This window comes from Manis javanica, chromosome 1, assembly GCF_040802235.1.
Source record: "Manis javanica isolate MJ-LG chromosome 1, MJ_LKY, whole genome shotgun sequence".
Lineage (NCBI taxonomy): Eukaryota > Metazoa > Chordata > Mammalia > Pholidota > Manidae > Manis > Manis javanica.
The window spans coordinates 15,279,763-15,299,588 of NC_133156.1; the positions used below are offsets into that span (position 1 = coordinate 15,279,763).

General features: G+C 42.0%; 1 protein-coding gene across 2 annotated transcripts in view; it reads right to left on the reverse strand.

Moving 5' to 3' along the window:
- UBL3 (ubiquitin like 3) overlaps nucleotides 1-13,430 on the reverse strand; it is a 69,674-nt gene extending 56,244 nt beyond the window's left edge. Inside the window, exon 1 of one of the 2 annotated variants that reach the window (XM_073228763.1) lies at nucleotides 13,317-13,430. In XM_073228763.1, coding sequence (XP_073084864.1) covers nucleotides 13,317-13,343 — 27 coding nt within the window. In that variant the 5' untranslated portion in view covers nucleotides 13,344-13,430. Of the gene's footprint in view, nucleotides 1-741; nucleotides 1,813-13,316 lie in introns of those variants that run through there. The other variant, XM_073228755.1, reaches the window with a different exon arrangement.
- Between the last annotated feature and the right edge of the window lie 6,396 nt (nucleotides 13,431-19,826).

Consider the following 19,826-nt stretch of genomic DNA (forward strand, 5'->3'; position numbering starts at 1 on the left):
AATAAACAAGAGTACTTTTTGTTTCAAGTTCTCAACATTCAAGGGTCAAGCCTCAGTAATGTGTTTTATTAGCTTTTAAAAGTCCAATGATGTAATACTACTAAATATTTGGTACTGAAAGTCCTGGAAGAGTCAAAAAAAAAGTATTAATCTATGGCTAGCCTAGATCTGTGAAAATTCCAAAACATCTTAATATTTCTGGTGCCATACTTGCTCACCCAGACATTTCAAAAAGCTCACCGCAAATTCTAGCAGTCTTTCTTGAAAGAAAAATCTACGTCGCTGTTCTTGAAAATATCATTTGTACTTACCGCATTATGGATCTCCTCAGTGTCACAGAGCAAAATTCCCGATTTCCTGCCTACCTCTTGTTATCTAGTAGGGACACCCGTCCTCAGCTCTGCCCACTGTCACTGACGTTTTCAGAAGCCTGAAGATCCAAGTGTTCAGAGACTTCTAGCAAAGAGAGATTTTCTCCACTTCAAGCTACCTTGCTACATGTCCCCTTACTTCTCCACTGTCTTTAATGATTTGGAAAACACAACCAAATGCGCGAACCCATATTAAAAGCAGTACTTCCTAACGGGGGAAACCAGAGCCCCCAACTTCTCCAAATCTCCCAGCCCAGTGGCTTTTCAACAGTCCCCTGCAAACCTTCACCCCACGCCTGCATCCTTTCTGATTAAATACGATTGGAAACCACAAATAAATCAAAGGGTGTCGTAACTTATCTTCACTTACCATATCCGCCGGGACACTACTGGACATCTTGCCGTTTGATATACACCCAGATGTTTACGTGGAAAAAAAAAAAATACACCAACCAACCAAAAAAAAAAAAAAAAAAAAAAAGAGCAGAAGTCTTCAAGCTACAGAAATCAACCTGAACGATCTGGATTGGTTTGCGATCTGCTTTCCAAATAAAAAAAATAGTAAGTTATTTCGGAGTCCAAGTGCCAGCCTGGCCGAGGTTCTGGGCGAAGAGGAACAATCCCCAGGAGCCGCGCGGCCGCAGCGGGAGGGAACTCGCGGGCTGGCAGCGGCCGTCGCCGTCGTCGTCAGCAGCAGCCCCAGGACCGGCCGCGCCGGGTGGACCGAGCCGAGTGACACACGGACATGGAGGGGTGGGGGGGGTTAAATCCGCCGGCCTCTTTCCCGGCCCCGCGCTGATTCACACTTGCTCCCGAGTCAGGTCCGCATTAAGCAGGAGGAAAATGCCCGGGTGGGGATGTACACAGATAACTATGCAGCTACACATGGACGCGTGAGCGGTGAGTGGCGGCCGCGCGGCGGCCGGCGCAGGGAAACGGCTCACCTCGCGCCGCCGGGGCTGAGCGCCGGGCCGCGGAAACCCGCGCGCCCAAGGGCATCGAACTACTCGGGAGCCACAGCGAGAGCCCGGCGAGGCGAGCGGACGGCGCGGCGAGCTCGGGCCGCGCCGGAGACCCCCCACGGCCCCTCGGAGCTCAGGCCGCCAGCGCCGCCGGGCAGCAGCGGGTCTCGGGGCGCATCATCTCCGGCTTCGCGGCGCTCCTCCGATGCCTCCGCCTTCCACTCCCCTCCGACGCGGACTTCGCTGCTCCCCGGAAGAGGCTGGGTCCTCCCTCTCCTCAGCCCGGGAAGGGTTTCCTCTCAGAGCGTTGTCTCTCCTCCTCCGCCGCCACTTTTCAGTCCCCAAAGCTGCAGCCGCCTCCTGTCATCACCCCTCAAGCCAACATGGCGGCGGCGGAGGCGGCGGCGCTGGCAGTTGCTGCCTGAGCGCGAGTCCGGGACACGGAGAGAGCACAGCCCCCTTCACCACCGCCACCCCCGCCCCCGTCCTCCCCGATCCCCTCCGCGGACGCCAATGCGTCACTACGGAGACCACCCTCGAGCATCACGGGAAGTGTAGTCTTACGTCGTAGGGGGAGCAGGCCCTCTAACGCGCCCTCCCCGGACTCCGAAACCACGCCCCTCTTAGCAACAGTTGCTACGAAAGGAAAGCTCGCTTTAGCCCAGCTGCTGCCCAGGAGTTAGGTGGTACCTGCCCGCTACCAGGAGTTCTGTGATCTGGCGAATTATTTGGGGAAAATAATTCTGCACAGAGAAATTCCTTCATGCACAATATGTACACAGAGTTAAAATATGGTTTACCTCTAAGCAAAATCACTCATGTTAATGACAGCCAGCTCTCCGCATCCTGCAATCTCAAAGCATTTTGTATAGTGATTTCATTTAGGTCTCCTCAACATTACATTTGGAAGATCAGAAGCAGTCATTGATTTCCAATAAGGTCACGGAAGTTCAACAGGAACAAGGAGCTCATTAGGAAGGGAGAATGTTTGAACATGTGTTTCTTGAAGACCCAGGGCCATAAAGCTATAATCAAGCTAATTGAAATTACCAAAAACTGTATTAGATACAAATAGTGTGTCATGCCAAATCTATATCAGGAAATAGGTACTGCAAATTACAGGCTAGCCCTCAAATTCTATTTAACTCAAAATATAATTAAAAGCCTATACACTAGCAGTGATTAGCAAATAGCACAAAATCATGCCATTAGTGAAAAACTTAGATGAAGAGTATATCTATCCCAGATTTAGGAATAAAATGCAGAAATCACAAAATGGCTATCTGAATCCCTGTTTAACTTTCTCTTAGTGCCTTGAAGCAGTATTTCAGGAGGGGCAGTCTCAATTAAGATGTGTATAAAAATGTCAATGGATTTAGAGTCTGAAAGCTACCTCTCCAACCTACTGCTATGTGATCTCATCTGTAAAACAGGCTTGCCTGCCTTCCAGGGGTGAAGTAGGTTCAGTTGTGAGGATGAGATTCATGCATGGGAAATAAGTCACTTTGTACATAATAATGCATCATTTGATGTGAAATGTTACTACTCATTTATTCAGAAAACAAATGTGCCAGGCATTCTATGGGACACCGAGAGTTTATAAATGAGTGATCCAGGCACTGTCTTCAGATAACTCATTGTCTGGAAGCCTATGTCATCCCCCACAGCCACCTCTCCAGGTAGGCTTGTCTCATCACAATGGAACTCACAGGACGATTGGAGTATCTGCCTCTTGATTAAGCCTGGCTGGAGAAATTCCAAGCACTTCCAGGGGCCCACATCATCCTGTGGTGAGTTAGGGTGATAACCAGGGAAGAGGGTGATAGATCAAATTCCCTGTGAAACCAAAGGACAGGGGAAAAAAAGAGTCCCAAATCTCCCCATGATTAGGTTTCAGAACTTTGTCTAGATATTTCTGAATCTGTAGCTGCATGATTTTTCCATAAACTCTGGGACTTAGTTGCTCATCCCTCACATTTAGCAACCATAGGGCCCTCCCACCAGCGCACCACTCGGAAATAAGAGCGGCGGGACATGCTTCGATTAACCACTGGATTCAGAAGGAATATTGGATCACATTTTGGAGGCCTCATTCGCAAAGTTAGTCACTCACTCTACCCTTAACCCCAACTTTTATCCAATGACTGCCCTGAAAAAGGCTTTGTAGGCCTCAATGCTACTGTAAGTAGAAAGGCAAGAAGCATAAGATAGCAGGAATTCTAGAAGCATCAACTCACACTTCCTCTGATGCTTTCCAACAGTCACACGGCAAGGGATATGATGACCACCAAGACCAGCCCCAAACCTAGGCATTTCTGACACATGATGTTGCTATTTGCTGCCAGTTATTCCTGCCACCACTATGAAAGGCCACATCTTTCAAAAGTGAAGTCACTACACCTGGCTGTGTTTCCAATCACTCTTCTAAAAGGGTCTGAGATGTTATGCTCAATAAAACTCCTTGTAACTCTTTCCTAACAGAGTTAAGGCATGAGGGAGCATTACTGAATACAGTGGCAGCCTTTTCACTTTCCTGTCTTTTCTTCTTTTCTTCCCCACTCAGGTGAGATGAGAGGCTAGAGAAAGAGGCCAGGTGTCCACAGGAGAGTAGGGGAACGTCTTCTCGGTACTGTTCATCTTTCGTCAGTTTGAAGGAAGTGAGTAACACAGCATTTTGTATAAGGAGAAATAACTTCACAGAAAATCAAAAGACCTGGCTCTGTCCCAGATTAGCTGTGTGCCCTTTGCCACTCTGATTCTCAATTTCTTTGTCTGAGGGCATTGGACTAAATCTCTAACATTCCTTCCGAGAGTCAATGAGTGTCAAGTCCCAGGTAGCACATGACACGCATGGCCAGTTAAAAATATCTCCCCCAAGTGACTGTTCCTGGGTATGAGTGGTTTTACAGACGAGGGACAGTGATGAATATGTTGTAAAATTAGATTATGTTGATGGCTGCCCAACTCTAAATATACTAAAGAACCACTGAATTGTACACTTAAAATGAGCACACTTAAAATTTTTTATTTTTTAAATTATGGTAAAATGCACATGATGTAAAATATACCATCTTCATGTTTTTAGGTGCACAATTCAGTGGCATTAATTACATTCACTCTGCTGTCCTACCATCACCACCACCCATCCACAGAACTCTTTCATCTTGCAAAACTGAAACTCCATGCCATTAAACAGCTCTCCATTCCCCACTTTCTCCAGCTCCTGGCACCCATCCTGCCTCCTGTCTCTATGAATCTGACTATTCCAGGTGCCTTGTATAAGCAAAATTGTACAGCATTTGTCCTTTTGTGACCAGATTATTTCAATTGAACATAATGTCTTTAAGGTTCATCAGTGTTATAGGAGGTGTCAGAATGTCTTTACTTTTTAAGATTGAATTATATTCCACTGGGTAAATGTACTACACTGTGTTTATCAGTTGATACATTAATGGTCACTTGGGTTGCTTCCACTTTTTGGCTACTGCAAATGGGTGAATTTTATGAAACATAAATTATATCTGGATGAAAAGTGAAAATTATATTTCCCCCCTCTGCCATGTAATTCATGAGTTTTCTTCAGAAGAGGGAGAGTAAAGACTGAGGGAAGGAAGTCCATCACTAAACCAGTAAGCAAATTATCTCTAATTTTAGAGAGACGGCCTTGGCCAGCTGTGATAGAGAATTAACATTTCTCGAGACCCTTTCTAAGTTAGGGGTCTTCACAAAGGTGTTACGGGGCTTTGCACGGATTTTCTCATGAGAAAGAACTACGGTATCATTTTACAAAATGAGCCTTTGAAGTGACTCTTACACTGGAACCAAAGAGGACCAGGCTAGTCCTGGGCAGAACCGGATGGAGGTGGCAAAGGTCATCTTTGATGCTCTTGCTTCCACTGGGGGCTGAAATGATTCCCATCCTAGGATCGTTCCTTAAGGGTCTTCTCAATGAAACTCATGAATTTAAACCAGACAGAAGCATTACTTTCTATGAGACCAGTGACCTTTAATCAGGTATTATTTTGTCTGATTATCTCATTATGCCATCCATTGCCATTTATTACAGATCTGGGAGTGGGCAATGCCACAGGAGGCAAAGAAGGGGGTGAGGGTGGGGTCAGGGGCCATGGCCGCACCAGGCACTGTCAGGAAAGTGGAAGTAAGAGCATTAAAGATGACCTTTGCCACCTCCATCCGGTTCTGCCAAGATTAGCCTGGTCCTCTTTGGTTCCAGTGTAATAGTCACTTCAAAGGCTCACTTTGATACCATATTTCTTTCTCATGAGACAATCCGTGTGAAGCCCCCTAACACCTATGTGAAGACCCCTAACTTAAAAGGATTTCAAGAAATGTTAATTCTCTATCACAACTGGCTAAGATCTTCTCTCTGAAACTAGAGATAATTTATTTACCGGTTTAGTGATGGACTTCTTTCTTTCAGTTCTTACTCTTAGCAGAGTAGAATGAATGCATGTGTGTTTGGCAGTTTGAGAACTATGCTCTGAAGGAGTTTGGGATATGAGGAATAGATTAAATTGTGTAAGGCAGAGGAATAGGTGGGACACCCTGGCTGACCTGCCTGTACTCTCGAGGAGCCCCTGTGCACACACACACACACACACACGCACACACACACACGCACATGGACACACACACACAAACACTGCACATGAGTCCTGCCCCTTTCACCCTACACTTTCCTAACCAGAGATTCTCAGTGTGGTTCTCAAAAGAATTATAGGAACCATTTAAAAATATAGATGCCTGAGCCCTAACCCAGAAAAACTACATCAAGCTCTCCAAGTCTGGACCTGACCCTGGAGTTTTTCAAAGCTCCCCAGGTAATTCTCTCCCGTAGCTGTGGTTGAAAAACACTGTGTGAGTCAAATTCCTTCAAGTCCAGCTTCGCTCCTTTTCCACAGTTGAGTTTCCTTTATGATAAGGTGACAACCTGAGGGTACTGTGATTTATAAAGGTGACCTGTGGCTACAGTCACTGTGGTTTAAGGAAGTAATATCTCTCACCCTCTGTATTCATTTCGTAACAAAGACATTGACCTCTACCCTACAACCCAAGTCTCTATCTCCAGCCATTTCTCTCTTTGCTCAGAGTCCAGTAAGAGATAGACACAAGTAGGGTGAATATTAAAATACCATGTGATAAGTTGATAAGTGCCACCATAGGAATAAATCCCGGATGCTTTGAAAGCACATAGAAAATAAGGCCAGTTCAGTATTAAGGTGTCTGGTGGCGTGAGTTAGGAAGAAAATGCAGGGGCCAAGACTGAGGCTTAGAGGCCAAAGGGTGCAGAATGGGGAAGTGGCTGACGCTCAGACTGCTGCTTGGGAGAAGGGCAGGAGTGTGATAAGAAAAGGCAGGAGAGAAAAACTGGAGGCCAATCACCAGGTCCTTTGCAATCTAGGCTAAGCAGTGTGGATTTACTCTGATAGCAAAAATGAGCCACTGAAAGTTGTTAAACTGGGGAGTATTGTGGTAAGATTTGTTTTTATCGAAGGGTGGAAAAAGACATGCGAACTCCAAAAGTGTGTTTGGGGTTAGTTGTTATGTTGTGTGACCTCTTGAGATCACATAATTTACAACTCTTAAGAGGTTTTGGAGATGATCAGACTCCAACTCTTCATTTACAGATCAAGAGGCCACCAGTTTAATGAGAGGCCGGGACAGACCCCTGATGTAGTGCTTGTTCCACTCCCCTTCTGCGAACCCAGTTCTGAAGAAGCAAGGAAGGCCTTTAGTCATTTTACTACATAATATATATTCAGCCCAGTATGTATTTTCACTTTTTGTTTTTGATTCCACATATAAGCAAAATCATACAATATTTGTCTTTCTCTTCTTTGGCCACTTTTTTTGTTCCATTGTAGTTGTTCAAGACTTTCCTTTGCAATATATTCCCCAGTAAGTAGCTTGCCTTTCAATTCTAAAGGTCTTTTGATGAGCATCATAGTTTTAGTGTGATACGGTCTGGTTACCAATATTTATCTTCAATGGTTCTTGCTTTCTGTGTCCTGTCTACCTGCTTACCTCTAGGTCATAGAGATATCATTGTTTTAGCCCTTATATTCAGGTTTATAACATATGTGTAATCTACCTCAAATTGATTTTTGTAGATGTTATGAGGTATAGTTAAAAGGTTTCCTCTTTTTTTTTTTATGGGTATTTAGTTGTTCCAGCACCATTTAGTGACCAAACTTTCCTTTTTCCACTGAGTTTATTTGGCATCGTTGTTTAAAATCAACTGACTCTGTAAGAATAAGTAATGCCTGAACTCTGCTCCATTGGTCTGTTCCATTGATCTCTTTTTCTGGTCCCTGAGTGTGATTTCTGCAGCTTTACAACTTGAAGTCAGGTAGTATATGTCCTCTAGATGTCTTCTTCTTTTCTAAGATGGTTTTGCCATCTAGATTCCTTGAATTTCCATATAAAGTCCAGGGAGAACTTGTCAACTTATATGTTTAAAGACAGCCTCCTAGTATTATCACTGAACTTCCATTGTCTCTATAAATCAATAAAGGAAGACATGACATCTTAACACCACTGAGTTTTGCTCCATGAACATGATATATTTCTCCATTTGCTTAGGTCTTCTTTAATTTCTTTCAGTCATGTTTTTTATTAAATTTAGTCCTGAGTATTTTGTTCATTTTTGACACTATTGTAAGTGAATTAAAAAATGCCCAATTATTTGTTGCTAGTGTATAGGAATACAATTGATTTTTATATGTTGACCTTATATCCTGAGACCTTACTAAACTTATGTTTTAGGTGCAGTGGTTTTTTTGTCTTGATTCCTTAGCATTTTCTGCATTGACAATCATGTTGTCCATCTTTTCTAAAATAAGGAGTAATAATAATATTATAGAAATTTTGGCAATTAAAAAACTATTTTCATTTTTTGTGTTATTCCTTCCAGGATTTTTTGATATATAATTTCATATATTTATGCCATACATTGATTTTTCTTTTAAATAGTAAATGAAAATTCACTTTTTAAACACTAAAAAAAGTGCTTGCTTACAAATGACTACCTATCCTGCTCCTCATTTTTAAAGGCTGCATACTATTCCATTACATCAATGCATTACAATTTATGCAATCATAATTCCTTAGAGGACCTAATGATTGCTTCCAATTGTTCAGTCTTTGTGCATATAAATCTTTCTGCATTTTGAATAACTTGTTCAGTCAAGAGTCCAGAAACTGTTCTCTTTGAGTCAAAGTCTATTAACATTCCTATGGTTCTTGAATGACACACCTGTGCTATTTTCCAAATGGATTTACCTGCTTAGAATGCTACATATGAATAAGAATACCAACTTTACCACCACCACCCCAGCCCTTATATGTACCTATACTGTATCTCCATGTTTATAACATGTGTATATACATATACCCTTACCGTAGCACCCACGCACAGTGGTGACTGGGGGAGGTCTGAGCCTGTCTTGGATAATCTCGTCAACCCTTCTCCCTTCCAAGTGAAGATACAACACATGTAAAAACAAGTATTTGCTATGCCAGTAGAGCTGCAGCAAAACCCCCATGCCACATCCATTTATATAAATGCACAAGCACTAACACATCCACACGTGTGTGTGCATGTGCACACACACACACACACACACACACACACACACAGTCCAACCAGATAGGAATCCTCATATTCAGATATTTGGGAGCTGTCCCTGCTTATGTATGCTTATCTATTAAGGAAAAAAAATTCTTTGCAGTTGTTAATTTTGCATTTCAATTATTTCTGTCCTATTTCTATGCGTAAGAAGTAAATATTTTGGAGCTCACCCTGAGCAAACAGAAACAGTGGAGCAAGCCAAGTCAGGTCAGGGGCAGGTGTGGGACTAAGCCCAGGTGGCCTGCCTCGCTGCCGGAGCGTTTCCCCCCATGCAGGGTGGGTGCATCCTCCTCCCACTGGGCCCGGCAAGAACAGCAGCAGCCTCTCCAGATCCACCTGCTGGTTGCTTGGGAAGACCACTCATTTGGGAACTTGTTCTTGGACTGTAGACTCACTACCCTGGCCCTTGGCGTTTAAAGGGTCATTTTTAGTGCAAATATCAATCTGCTAAAATTCAGAAATTGTTTTCTTATTTACACATAATTTAATGACATATTACAGCCCCTGGGCCAACACATCAGGAACGGGAAAGGCAACACTCTGTTTTTCTGCAGATTGGCAGCTTTGTTATATATGTCTTAGGTTGCACTCTCCTTTCCATCTGTTTGTGACCTGGGTCCCCAACTACCTGTAAACTCCTTAAGGAAGGAAGTTGGGTTTTAGTCATCTGTATTCCCAGAGCTTAACACAGTGAGTGAATAGCACCCAAAAACCTTGTCAACGAGTGCAATGAAGAAATGAAATTTTTAAATTTCCTTCCCAGTTCTGTGATCCTGTAAAGTCAGAGATTACTTTTTAATGTTATCTTCAGACAAAGAGGTGTCTCATTAATAGAGAAATTATATTCAAGTATTCAAGGCTTAGCCCAATTGCTCTCCCATGTCTAAGAGAACATGCCAACAGAAAGGAAGACAATTTTTGTGTGAAGCCTGGAGTTCACTTTAGAAAATGCAGTTATATTTTTTAATGGTAAATTGTTTTTTAACTATTTTTTGCATACATACAAAGACGCTATTTGGGCCATCTAAGAATTACAGGCCACCAGAAAAGTAATACTTGTGTTTTGTTTCTTGTTGTCCCACAGTGCCTTTCTTCCTGACCTGACCCCACTTCTGCCCACACTATTGAATCTTTTTCAACAAATGGGGAAATCTCTATCTTTTTCAACAAATATCTCTATCTTTTTCAACAAATGGGGAAATAGAAACTTCTTGAGAAGCTGCCACATTTTCTCCGTAATTTTCAAATGTACATGAAAATGAGTTTCCTCTAAGATGTTCCAAGAAACAAAACAACAGAATGGTTCCTAATGGCCTTATGTGATTGTTGAATCATTGTATAATTTTATGTTGTCATGACAAATAACACCAAATAAGTATAAAATGTATTATCAAATTGGTATCATAAAACAATTATTGGGAAACAAAAACAAAAATAAACAAGTGGGACTATATAAAACTAAAAAGGCTCCACACAGCAAAGGAAACCATCAACAAAACAAAAAGGCAACTGGCTGTCCAGGAGAAAATATTTGCAAATGATATATTCAATAAGGGATTAATAGCTACGGTATATAAAGAACTCATACAACTCAACACCAAAAACACAAATAATCCAATTAAAAAGTGGGCAGAGGACCTGTGAAGGCATTTTTCCAAAGAAGGCATACAGATGGCTGAGAGACACATGAAAGGATGCTCATTATCACAAATCATCATGGAGATGCCAGTCAGAATGGCTAGTATCAAAAAACCAAGAAATAGCAAGTGTTGGCAATCATGCAGAGAAAAGGGCACCCTGCTACACTGTTGGTGGGAATGTAAATTGGTGCAGGCACTATGGAAAGCAGTATGGAGGCTTCTGAAAAAACCAAAAATAGGAGAAGCATATGACCCACTAATTCCACTTCCGGAATACACCCAAGAAAACAAAATCACTAATTTGAAAAGATATATGCACTGACATGTTTATTGCAGTATTATTTACAATAGCAATGATGTGGAAGCAACCTAAGTATCCATCAACAGGTGAATGAGTCAAGAGGAGGTGGTACATATATACAATGGAATATTATTCAGCCATCAAGAAGAATGAAAATTTTCCATTTGCAGCAACAGGGATGGACCTAGAGGATATTATGTTAGCTAAGTGAGATAAGTTAGACAGAGAAGGACAAATACCATATGATTTCACTTATATCTGGAATGTAAAAGACAAAAAAATGAACAAACAAACAAAACAGAAATAGATTCACAAAGACAGAGAATAAACTGCAGCTACAAGGGAGGAGGTTGAGGAGGGTGGGCAAAATAGGTGCAGGAGATAAAGAGATACAATTTCCCAATTATAAAATAAAGTAGTCATGGGGATAAAAGTATATGTAGGGTATATAGTCAATAATATTATATTACCTTTATATGTTGATAGATGGTAGCTACACTTCTCATGATGAACATTTAGTCATGTATATATGTCAAGTTGCTATGTTGAGTATCTACTATATTTCCATAAAAATAAACTAAAAAGACACATTATTCTTGGCTTTCATTGTCATAGAAACCCTCATAAGATTAATTCAATGAAAAAAAATTTAATTTTAATTTAATAAAATTCTATCCAATTTCTTAAAAATCCTACATAAGCATTATATTCACATCAGTGTAGGTAAGAGAACTCTCCTTAACACTAATCTTATGTCATGAACTGTGAATTCTGTTTCTTTTGTACTCCAGTAACCTCTACATTGTCATTTTTTGACACTAGTTTTTTGATTGATTGATTGATCTATAATTATTCCACATGTTAAAGTTGTGTTTTTCTATTCACCAAAGGAGACAGTGGCTCTGTCTGTCAATAAATGCATTGCATATTATATTAATATTTAAGAGAGAAGAATCAAGAATGAAGGAGAGATTTCCCCAAAGCCATGTGTTTGCTCTTGAGTCCTTCCAATGTACGACATTACAGGGAGGTTGCCACAGATGGAGAATGGCTGGAGCCAAAGGGTGGCCTCTATGATCACGGATTCAGTTCTCACATCAGGCCTTATTGGGCAACTGCTCTTACGGCTGAATTTTACAACTGTGTTTCCCAAACTGAATAATCCGGTTGGCATATGCTTCCTCCGGCATGCTGATTGGTGACCTCTCAGAGGGGTTAGAGTCTGTTTCACGGGGCAGCAAATAAAAACTGTTCACCGTTGAGCTCCAGGCATCTAGTCCAGCCTGCTAGGAGCCTTCCTATCAGATTACCATCTTATCCTTTTGCCGGGGAATTCAGACATGATCAGTTTATCATAATGACAACTTTTGACTTAAGGCTAGATAAAACAGAAAGCCTGAAAGAAACTTAAATCAACAGATTAGAGTGAGAGAGCAAGACAAGGGGGGAACTAACATATTGGAGGCAAGTGTGGGCCCTGGATTTAAATCCTGGCTCTGACATTTAGTAAGTGTGTAAACTAGGGTGAGTTACTCAGTTTTCTCATCTATTCAAAAAAATGAATCATAAAAGTAGAAAAATGTATACATTTAGAATATTACATTACAATATATAAATTTGGAACAGAACTCTGTAACCCATTATAAGCTCTCAAGAATAAGCTACTATTTTAATTACAATGAAATGGGATACAGTGATACATACTTCAAGAGAGAGTTGGTGGTATAGATTTAACTCTACTATTCAGCTATGCTAACATTTTCATATGTGCTAGAAACATGACTAAGTCAACTTCTCTTAGGGTATCCATTTTGTGCTATTTGTTCATGCTTAGCTCAGATCTAACCACACTGTGTGCCTTTTGTTACAGAGACCAATGGACCCACATTTATGAAAAGGTTGGCCTATGGCTAACAGAGTAAAACAAACTGAATGTGGAATTTGAGGCTTAAACTGTGACCTCATGGCACTTGCCTCCCCAAGAAAAGGGGTCAAGAAAGAAATCTCCCAAATTTGTATCCAGCCCCTAACCCATTAGTATCCACACTTTACTCTTACCCCATCATCCACCTGCTTCAGGGGAAGCCCTAAAGCCCACTTCTAACACTCAGCCCTCTGCCTGCCCAGGAGCCACTCCCTGTTTCCAGAAGTTTCTCTCTCATATATTTTCCTGCCTCTCCCTTTCCCAAGGTTCTTCCACTTAGGGTGACCATATAATATGTTGTCCCAACAAGGAAAAGTTAGGGAAAAGGGCCATCATTGAAAATTCTGCAGGGATGCTGGGACTACCCTGGCAACTTCCTCTTAGCATAAAAATCTTAAATCTCTCCCATTTTGAAAAACAACCAAAACAGGCTCTTCCACCTGCCAGCGCTCTTCTTTAGCACCTACCGTATCTTGTTCCTCCCTCAGTGACATCAGCTTCTTTAAAATAGATGGGAGTGTGTCCCTATACACCACTTAGCCTTCATTCTGGACTGCTGGGTGGGGCTGCGCAGGCTGTACACCTCACAGCTCCCAGGGGAGGGACTCTCATTGTGATGCAGGCAGATGGTCCCTGCTGTTGCTCAGCCGGCTCACTTCTGAGACCACACGTGGTGGCCACATCCACCACAGGGTAGCACCTGTCCTCCTCAATTTCCCTCATTTCACCCAATCCCCCAAGCTAAGATTTTTCAGCTGCCAAATACCACAGACCCATTTCAGGCCTGGTCATCCTGAACCAGTTCCCTGAGTCCTTGGCACAACTGGGCACTCCCTTGCCTTTGATAGGCCTGGCATCAGACCTCACGGGACTAGATACTGCCTCTACCATTCATAGCACTGTGGCAAGTTTACTTAATCTGTGTAAACTGCAAGCACCTCAACTGTAAAATATGGTAAATAATAGTATCTTCTTCATGGGCTTATTGTGGGGCTCAAGTGAAATAGAGTTCATTGTGCAATGCCACTAGAAATGTTTATTATGACTGTCTCTTCAAAAATGACAGTTTTCTACAATAGCACTGTTTCCAGGTTTTTAGCTACCTCTGCTCCTTTTCTATTTTCTTCTCTAATTTCTATAGCACATCTTGATCCCTAAATGTAGCTTTTGGCCTTTGTTGCCTTGCCAGGGTATACTTTCTACTTCAGAGTATGATTGGGAAAATTCAGTAAGATCATATAAGCAAAAGATAATATATGCAAAAATAAACTCAAAATCCCTCTACAAACATGAGGTGCTCCTACCAGAGTTTAATATCTCACCTGCTTCCTTCCACAGTGCTTCTCCAACCTGGCTGTCATATTAAAATTCCTTGGAGGAGGCTTAAAAAATGCCAATGGCTCTTTTTCCCCTCTATGCACACCGTCTACTCCAGTGGCTTCAAATTCCCCACCGAAGCCCATGTGCAATTTTGTGTCCTAAGTATAGACTGACCTCCTAGGCTGCAGATCCAGACATCCCAACTGCCGTTAGACCTCTCTACTGGGATGTCCCACGGGAACTCCAAAGGGAACACGCTACAAAACAGAGAATCGGGCGCTCTTCCACCAAGCCTCCCCCTCTTCCTGAGTCCTGCCTCCTTCCCATGGTCCATCCTCAACTTTTTCCCATCACTCACCCCCCAACGTCCCACCCACTGATTCCACCTTCTTAATATTTCTTGAATCTGTCACCCCATCTCCATACACATTCCCACCAAGCTCTTCCTATGGTTGACCCCTGCATTCGGGATCATTCTCTCTAATAAAGACTGAATGCCAGAGGTTCCAAAATACCAGTGCAGAATAGAATTTTCATTGATCTGTAGGAAAATGTTGAAAATAACGTGGTGAGTTTTTTCATAAAGCGATGCTTTCCAATGTAAACATCTGTCCTTTGGAGAGAATGTTCTTCCTGCTTTCTCGGTCCTAAAATACTTTCTTTTGAAATGGTTAATAGTAGGTCATCATTCTGGTATATTTTTTTTACAAATGAGCGTTCCTATGTTGGTCTCTAAATATGCTTGAAAATGTTTTATCAAATTGTGTACTTAAAAATGCGCAGTTTATTACGCATCAGTGATATTTCCATAAAGTTTAAAACAAAGAAATTATTTTTCAGGTCATGAGAGCTGAAAGCTAATCACATCTGTTCTGCACTGATCCCACAGGCTCTTTCGAAAATGTATAAATAATCATGGTGTCCCCAGTCACCATCAACATCATGAAAGCCAAAAGTGATTGCACAGTTTTATGAGCCTAGCACAGGGCAAAATAACTCTGCAGGCATTAATCTTCTCAATAAATGTGTGAGTGGGTTCTATTATTATCCCACTGGGGAGACGGCACAGACGGTAGGTCACATAGCTTGTGAGTAGTAGAACTGGGACTTGGACCTTGGTTTAACTTACTCAAAAGCCACTGAAGGGCCACAATGTTTTTGGGCTCCTTGCTTAAAAATCTTTCAGTCACATCCCAAATACCTTAGCTTATTTTCCTCAGTAGTTGGCTTCTGCTTTCTGTCTCTCTGTCTCACCCACTTAATCGGCTACCTGTCTTCATCTTTCAATCCCTGCTACAGTTACACCAAAAACCTTGCAAATTTGAGAATTCTGTAAGTTCTTCCACGGGTCCGGGGTTTTGCATGAGCTGTTCCTTCTGCCTGGTGTGTTTCTCTCCAGTGTCATCACCTTGCTAACTCCTACTCATCCTCTGAAACGCAGTGCCCTCCTGGAAGAGGTCCATGACCCTCCCCAAAACCTCCGTCACAGTTTCAGTCTCAGAAGGACCAAAGGAAGACACTGGGGACAGCCTTGGCCATGTGGCATCCCTTGAATGATACTGCCGTGGTGCCCTGTTTGTGCCACCCTTTGTCTACTGTGTGTCAGCCACATGCTGAGTACTTGGACAGGACAGGAAAGGCCCAGCTCTCCTGAAACTTGGATTTTTAGTGGGGATACAGCAGATAAACTCCAAAGGTGAACAAATGAATATGCATGATCATTTTAGGTACTCATACATCCTTAAAGAAAGTAAAAAATATTCCTTCCTAATTACAACCCTTAAATAGAATTTGTGCCTCATATCAAATTTACCAAGTATCATAATTCGTCCAGGTGGTAAAGATACCTCAAGACAAATGCTGGGCATAGAAGCCACAGGGCATAAATCTGCAAAGAAGTAAAAAGCTAACCTTTTCAAACAATATGGCTTCTCTCTCACTTACCAACTTTACATCTCCCTGTATGGCCCCGGAAGATGACTGGTTAGCCAGAGACGGGTAAGATTCCTCAAGGGAGGAACAACCTAAGACAGGCACAGTTGCAGGGGGGCCATCAGGTGAGAAATTGGGGATCAACAGAGGTGAGGCTTAGAACCTCATCCCCCCTGTTTTGAGAGAAATCTTCTGCATCCGTGGATGTTTTAATGCCCTTGTCTAACTTGGATTAACACATAGTCTACAGGCACACACCTGATCATCTACATTTGCTCTGTTACAACACTAAACTATGTTTTCTACCTTTATCTTGCATCTACCTACCACTTCAGCATTTTATTAAAAATAAAAATAATAATAATAATAAAGGGAGAAATGTGGCATCCACATATAAATCAAGTATAAAAATCAAACGAATATTCATATTTGACCTGATTGTTTATAGTTCATGATGCGTGATCAAAACCGAAAGTTTCTGTGATATGACTGCCCTTGTACTGTTCACCATGTAAGAACTTATTCACTATGTAAGAACCTGTTCACCATGTAAGAACTTGTTTGCTATGCTTCAAAAGATTGGAGACTGATGAGAATTAGGCTTGGGGTGGATTAATGATTGTGCATTGAGCATTGACTCCCCTATACAGAATTTTATTGTTGTTAACAACTGTTCAATCAATAAATATGAGAGATGCCCTCTCAAATAAAAATATAAAAAAAAAAAGTAAAAAATAAAACGAGGTAATGAAATGAAAAGTGGCAAATGCAGGGGCTGGGGCAGCTCTAGGATGGATGGTCAGAGAAGGTGGTGCAAAAGACGACACTTAAGGTGAGACCTGAATGAAAAGAAGGAGCCAGCCAAGCAAAGAGCTGGGGGACAGAAGGTTCCAAATATTCCTCACTTCATGCGTAAACATCTCAACTCCTAACCTTACCTGGTATGCAGTCACAGCCCAGCACATAGTAATTGCTCAATAAATGCTATGAGTTGGGTTGTTAAGCTGAAGAAAGTAGAAAAGCTTAGCAGCTGGACTCTGCATCTCTTAGGACTCTCCTAGCATCCCTCTGGTGAGAAAATACTACTTTACAAGATTTGTCGGCTATTCTTGGATGAGCAAGGAAAATAGAGTCAATGGAGAATTATCATGTTTCTGACCTGTAAACAAAGCTGCCTTTGGCTCCTCATACATCCATCTCTGACAGTTTCAAAGTTCTTTGGGGATTTGGGGAGGAATTTTCTATTTTTCTTTGTGGGTAGGATTTTTGTGGCATGTTCCTCTGTTCTTTTCTCCTTTGTCACTTTTCCATCCCTGATCTTACACCCAAGTGACATTAAAGCAGGCATATAAGTACTTGGGTGAGATCAGGATCCCACGGAAGAGAAAGAACACAGTAATTTTGCTCATTTGTTAAAGCCCCAGAAGTACATTTGACAACTCTTTTTGGTGGAATGTGTGCTTTGCCATCTTTAAATTGAACTGAAATCACAAACACTCAGATTTGGCTTGAAAATTAAAACACGCATGGATTCCAACCAGCTTCAAAGTGGAGAAAAAAAGGTTATTTCCTACTCCCAGAAAAATCTAGCCTGAGGGATTTACCTAACATTCTTTATTTTGTAAGTGTTTCAATTTGTACGGCAATTTGAACGAAGATGTGCTTGGTCATGTTCATGATGTACACGATGGTAACTGAAGATTTGAACAGGGAACCCCATCAATTTCCACTATCACTGAGAACCCCCGTTGTTGATATCTGTTAGCAAAGTCATCTCTTCCCTAAATCCTATGGGGCTTGCGGCACACTTCATCCAAATACTTCCACGTGCAAAGGAGAATACAAGTCAAACACAAACAGAAAGAAATAGAAGAGAGAGAAGCAGTACACCCAGACATAAAGTCTGCAAAAGAGTAAATTAACAGAAAAACAGGAGCAACAAGTGCAGGGTGCAGGCCCTGGGCAAGAGGCAGAGGGTGACAGTGACCCCTTTTTGGAGGCCCTCTTTCTCCCCAGAGGAACCCAGGCCAAGCGTCACTGACCCTCTCCATCAAGTGTAAGCTTTCAACATTTGCATTTCTAATTATGTGTGGGCTGTTTATTAACTTGCCCAAGGGGAATTACACCAATTACAAAGTCATGGGTATGAATGAACCTGTGAAGCTCCGTAACTTGGAATTTCTCCTACTCCAGGGGCCTTTCATCGGTAGCAGAATGGGCAAAGCACAGGGGCTATCCTCCTACAAACCTCCCTGGAATTCACCCACAGCTGCCTGTTTTAAGGGTGCAGGTAGCAAGGACAAGCAGAGGAAAATGTAGAGCAGAAAGAAAAGGGGTGTGGCAGAAGGGCAGCTGGATGGCACTAGCCCCAGGTGGCCGTCCTGTGTCAGGCATCATTTGGGGTTTTACATATTTTATTCCATGTGATCTTTACAACAATCCCATGAGGTCACGTCATAATGCCCACTTATAACGATGAAGAAGAGAGCTCAGAAGTCAGACAACTTTCTCAAGGTTGCTGGGATTCATCCTCAGACCTGTTTAGTTCTGAGAAGGATGAAGGACAGAGGTAGGGAACAATTAGACGGGTACCATGTGACAGTCTACACCAACCCCCTAATGCAGAATTAAGTTAAAACCTTAGAAGAACTCAAGCTTCTCTCTCTGTACACACACTCTTCTTTAAGCAGCAAAAACAAGTAGCTTTAAAGACCTGGGAATAAACTACCAGCTTAATAAAGTGCTAGACTTACAGTTTACTTTCTTTTCAGGATATAATTTATCCATCCAATCCTCTTTGGGGTTTGTCTTATTCCTGGAGGGGTATTCTTGCTTTCTGAAAGCTCTGCATCAAGATATAGTAAAAGGAATCAAAATCAAATTCTACCACTTTCTTAAAAATGAACCATACCACGAACACTTACAAGTATAAAACGTGGCAAACTTAAACACACCTCCTGACACTCAGAAATACTTGGTGGCATGACACCTAGTGACTTTTTACCCTCTTGCAAGCTTCACCCTATGGGGATTTAAGAAGTGGCTCAAAGTTCATTTTTCAAAGTGTTCTAAATAAGTGCTCGTCGGATTTCAAATTCAACTTTCCTTTCAGGTCGCATGTTGAGTAAAGTGAAGGATGACTTTGTTGGAAGCTTCAGGGTGCTTCTCCTCTCACCTGGTGCTCCTCTGGGGCTTGTATGTATGGTCGGTAAATTAACAGACCAGTGTACTCGGAATAATATCATTCCTCTGGAATATGCCAAATCACAACTACAAAAATACTATTGGGAGTGTTTGTGTCCCCGGAAGTGGGTTTCTTTATTCCCCCCAAATTTAAGCTAATTATATTTGAGGATGTGTATGTTTTTACGTGAGTAGGTGCCATGTTGTGGTAAATAAGTGTGTGAAGTCTCAAGCTGACAAAAGAATCAGATGAGCAAGGATTCTTATGAGGCTAAGTATGGAACTAAAATTCTTGATTATAACCGATCAGGACCTCCATCATCCGGGTGTGCCCCCTTCCTGAAACAGCTGCCTGTTGGACCACCCAAGCTTCAGTGGTTGGTGCCCCTTTAAGCTGGTTCCCTGTGCACTCTTTATATACGGCATCGTGGGTGGGCTTATTTTCACTCTTATAAAAACTTTTCGCTTATTGCACAACAATGCTTTCTTATCAAGGATAGGAACCTACCAATGTGGGGGAATGGATCACTTCTTACGGGACT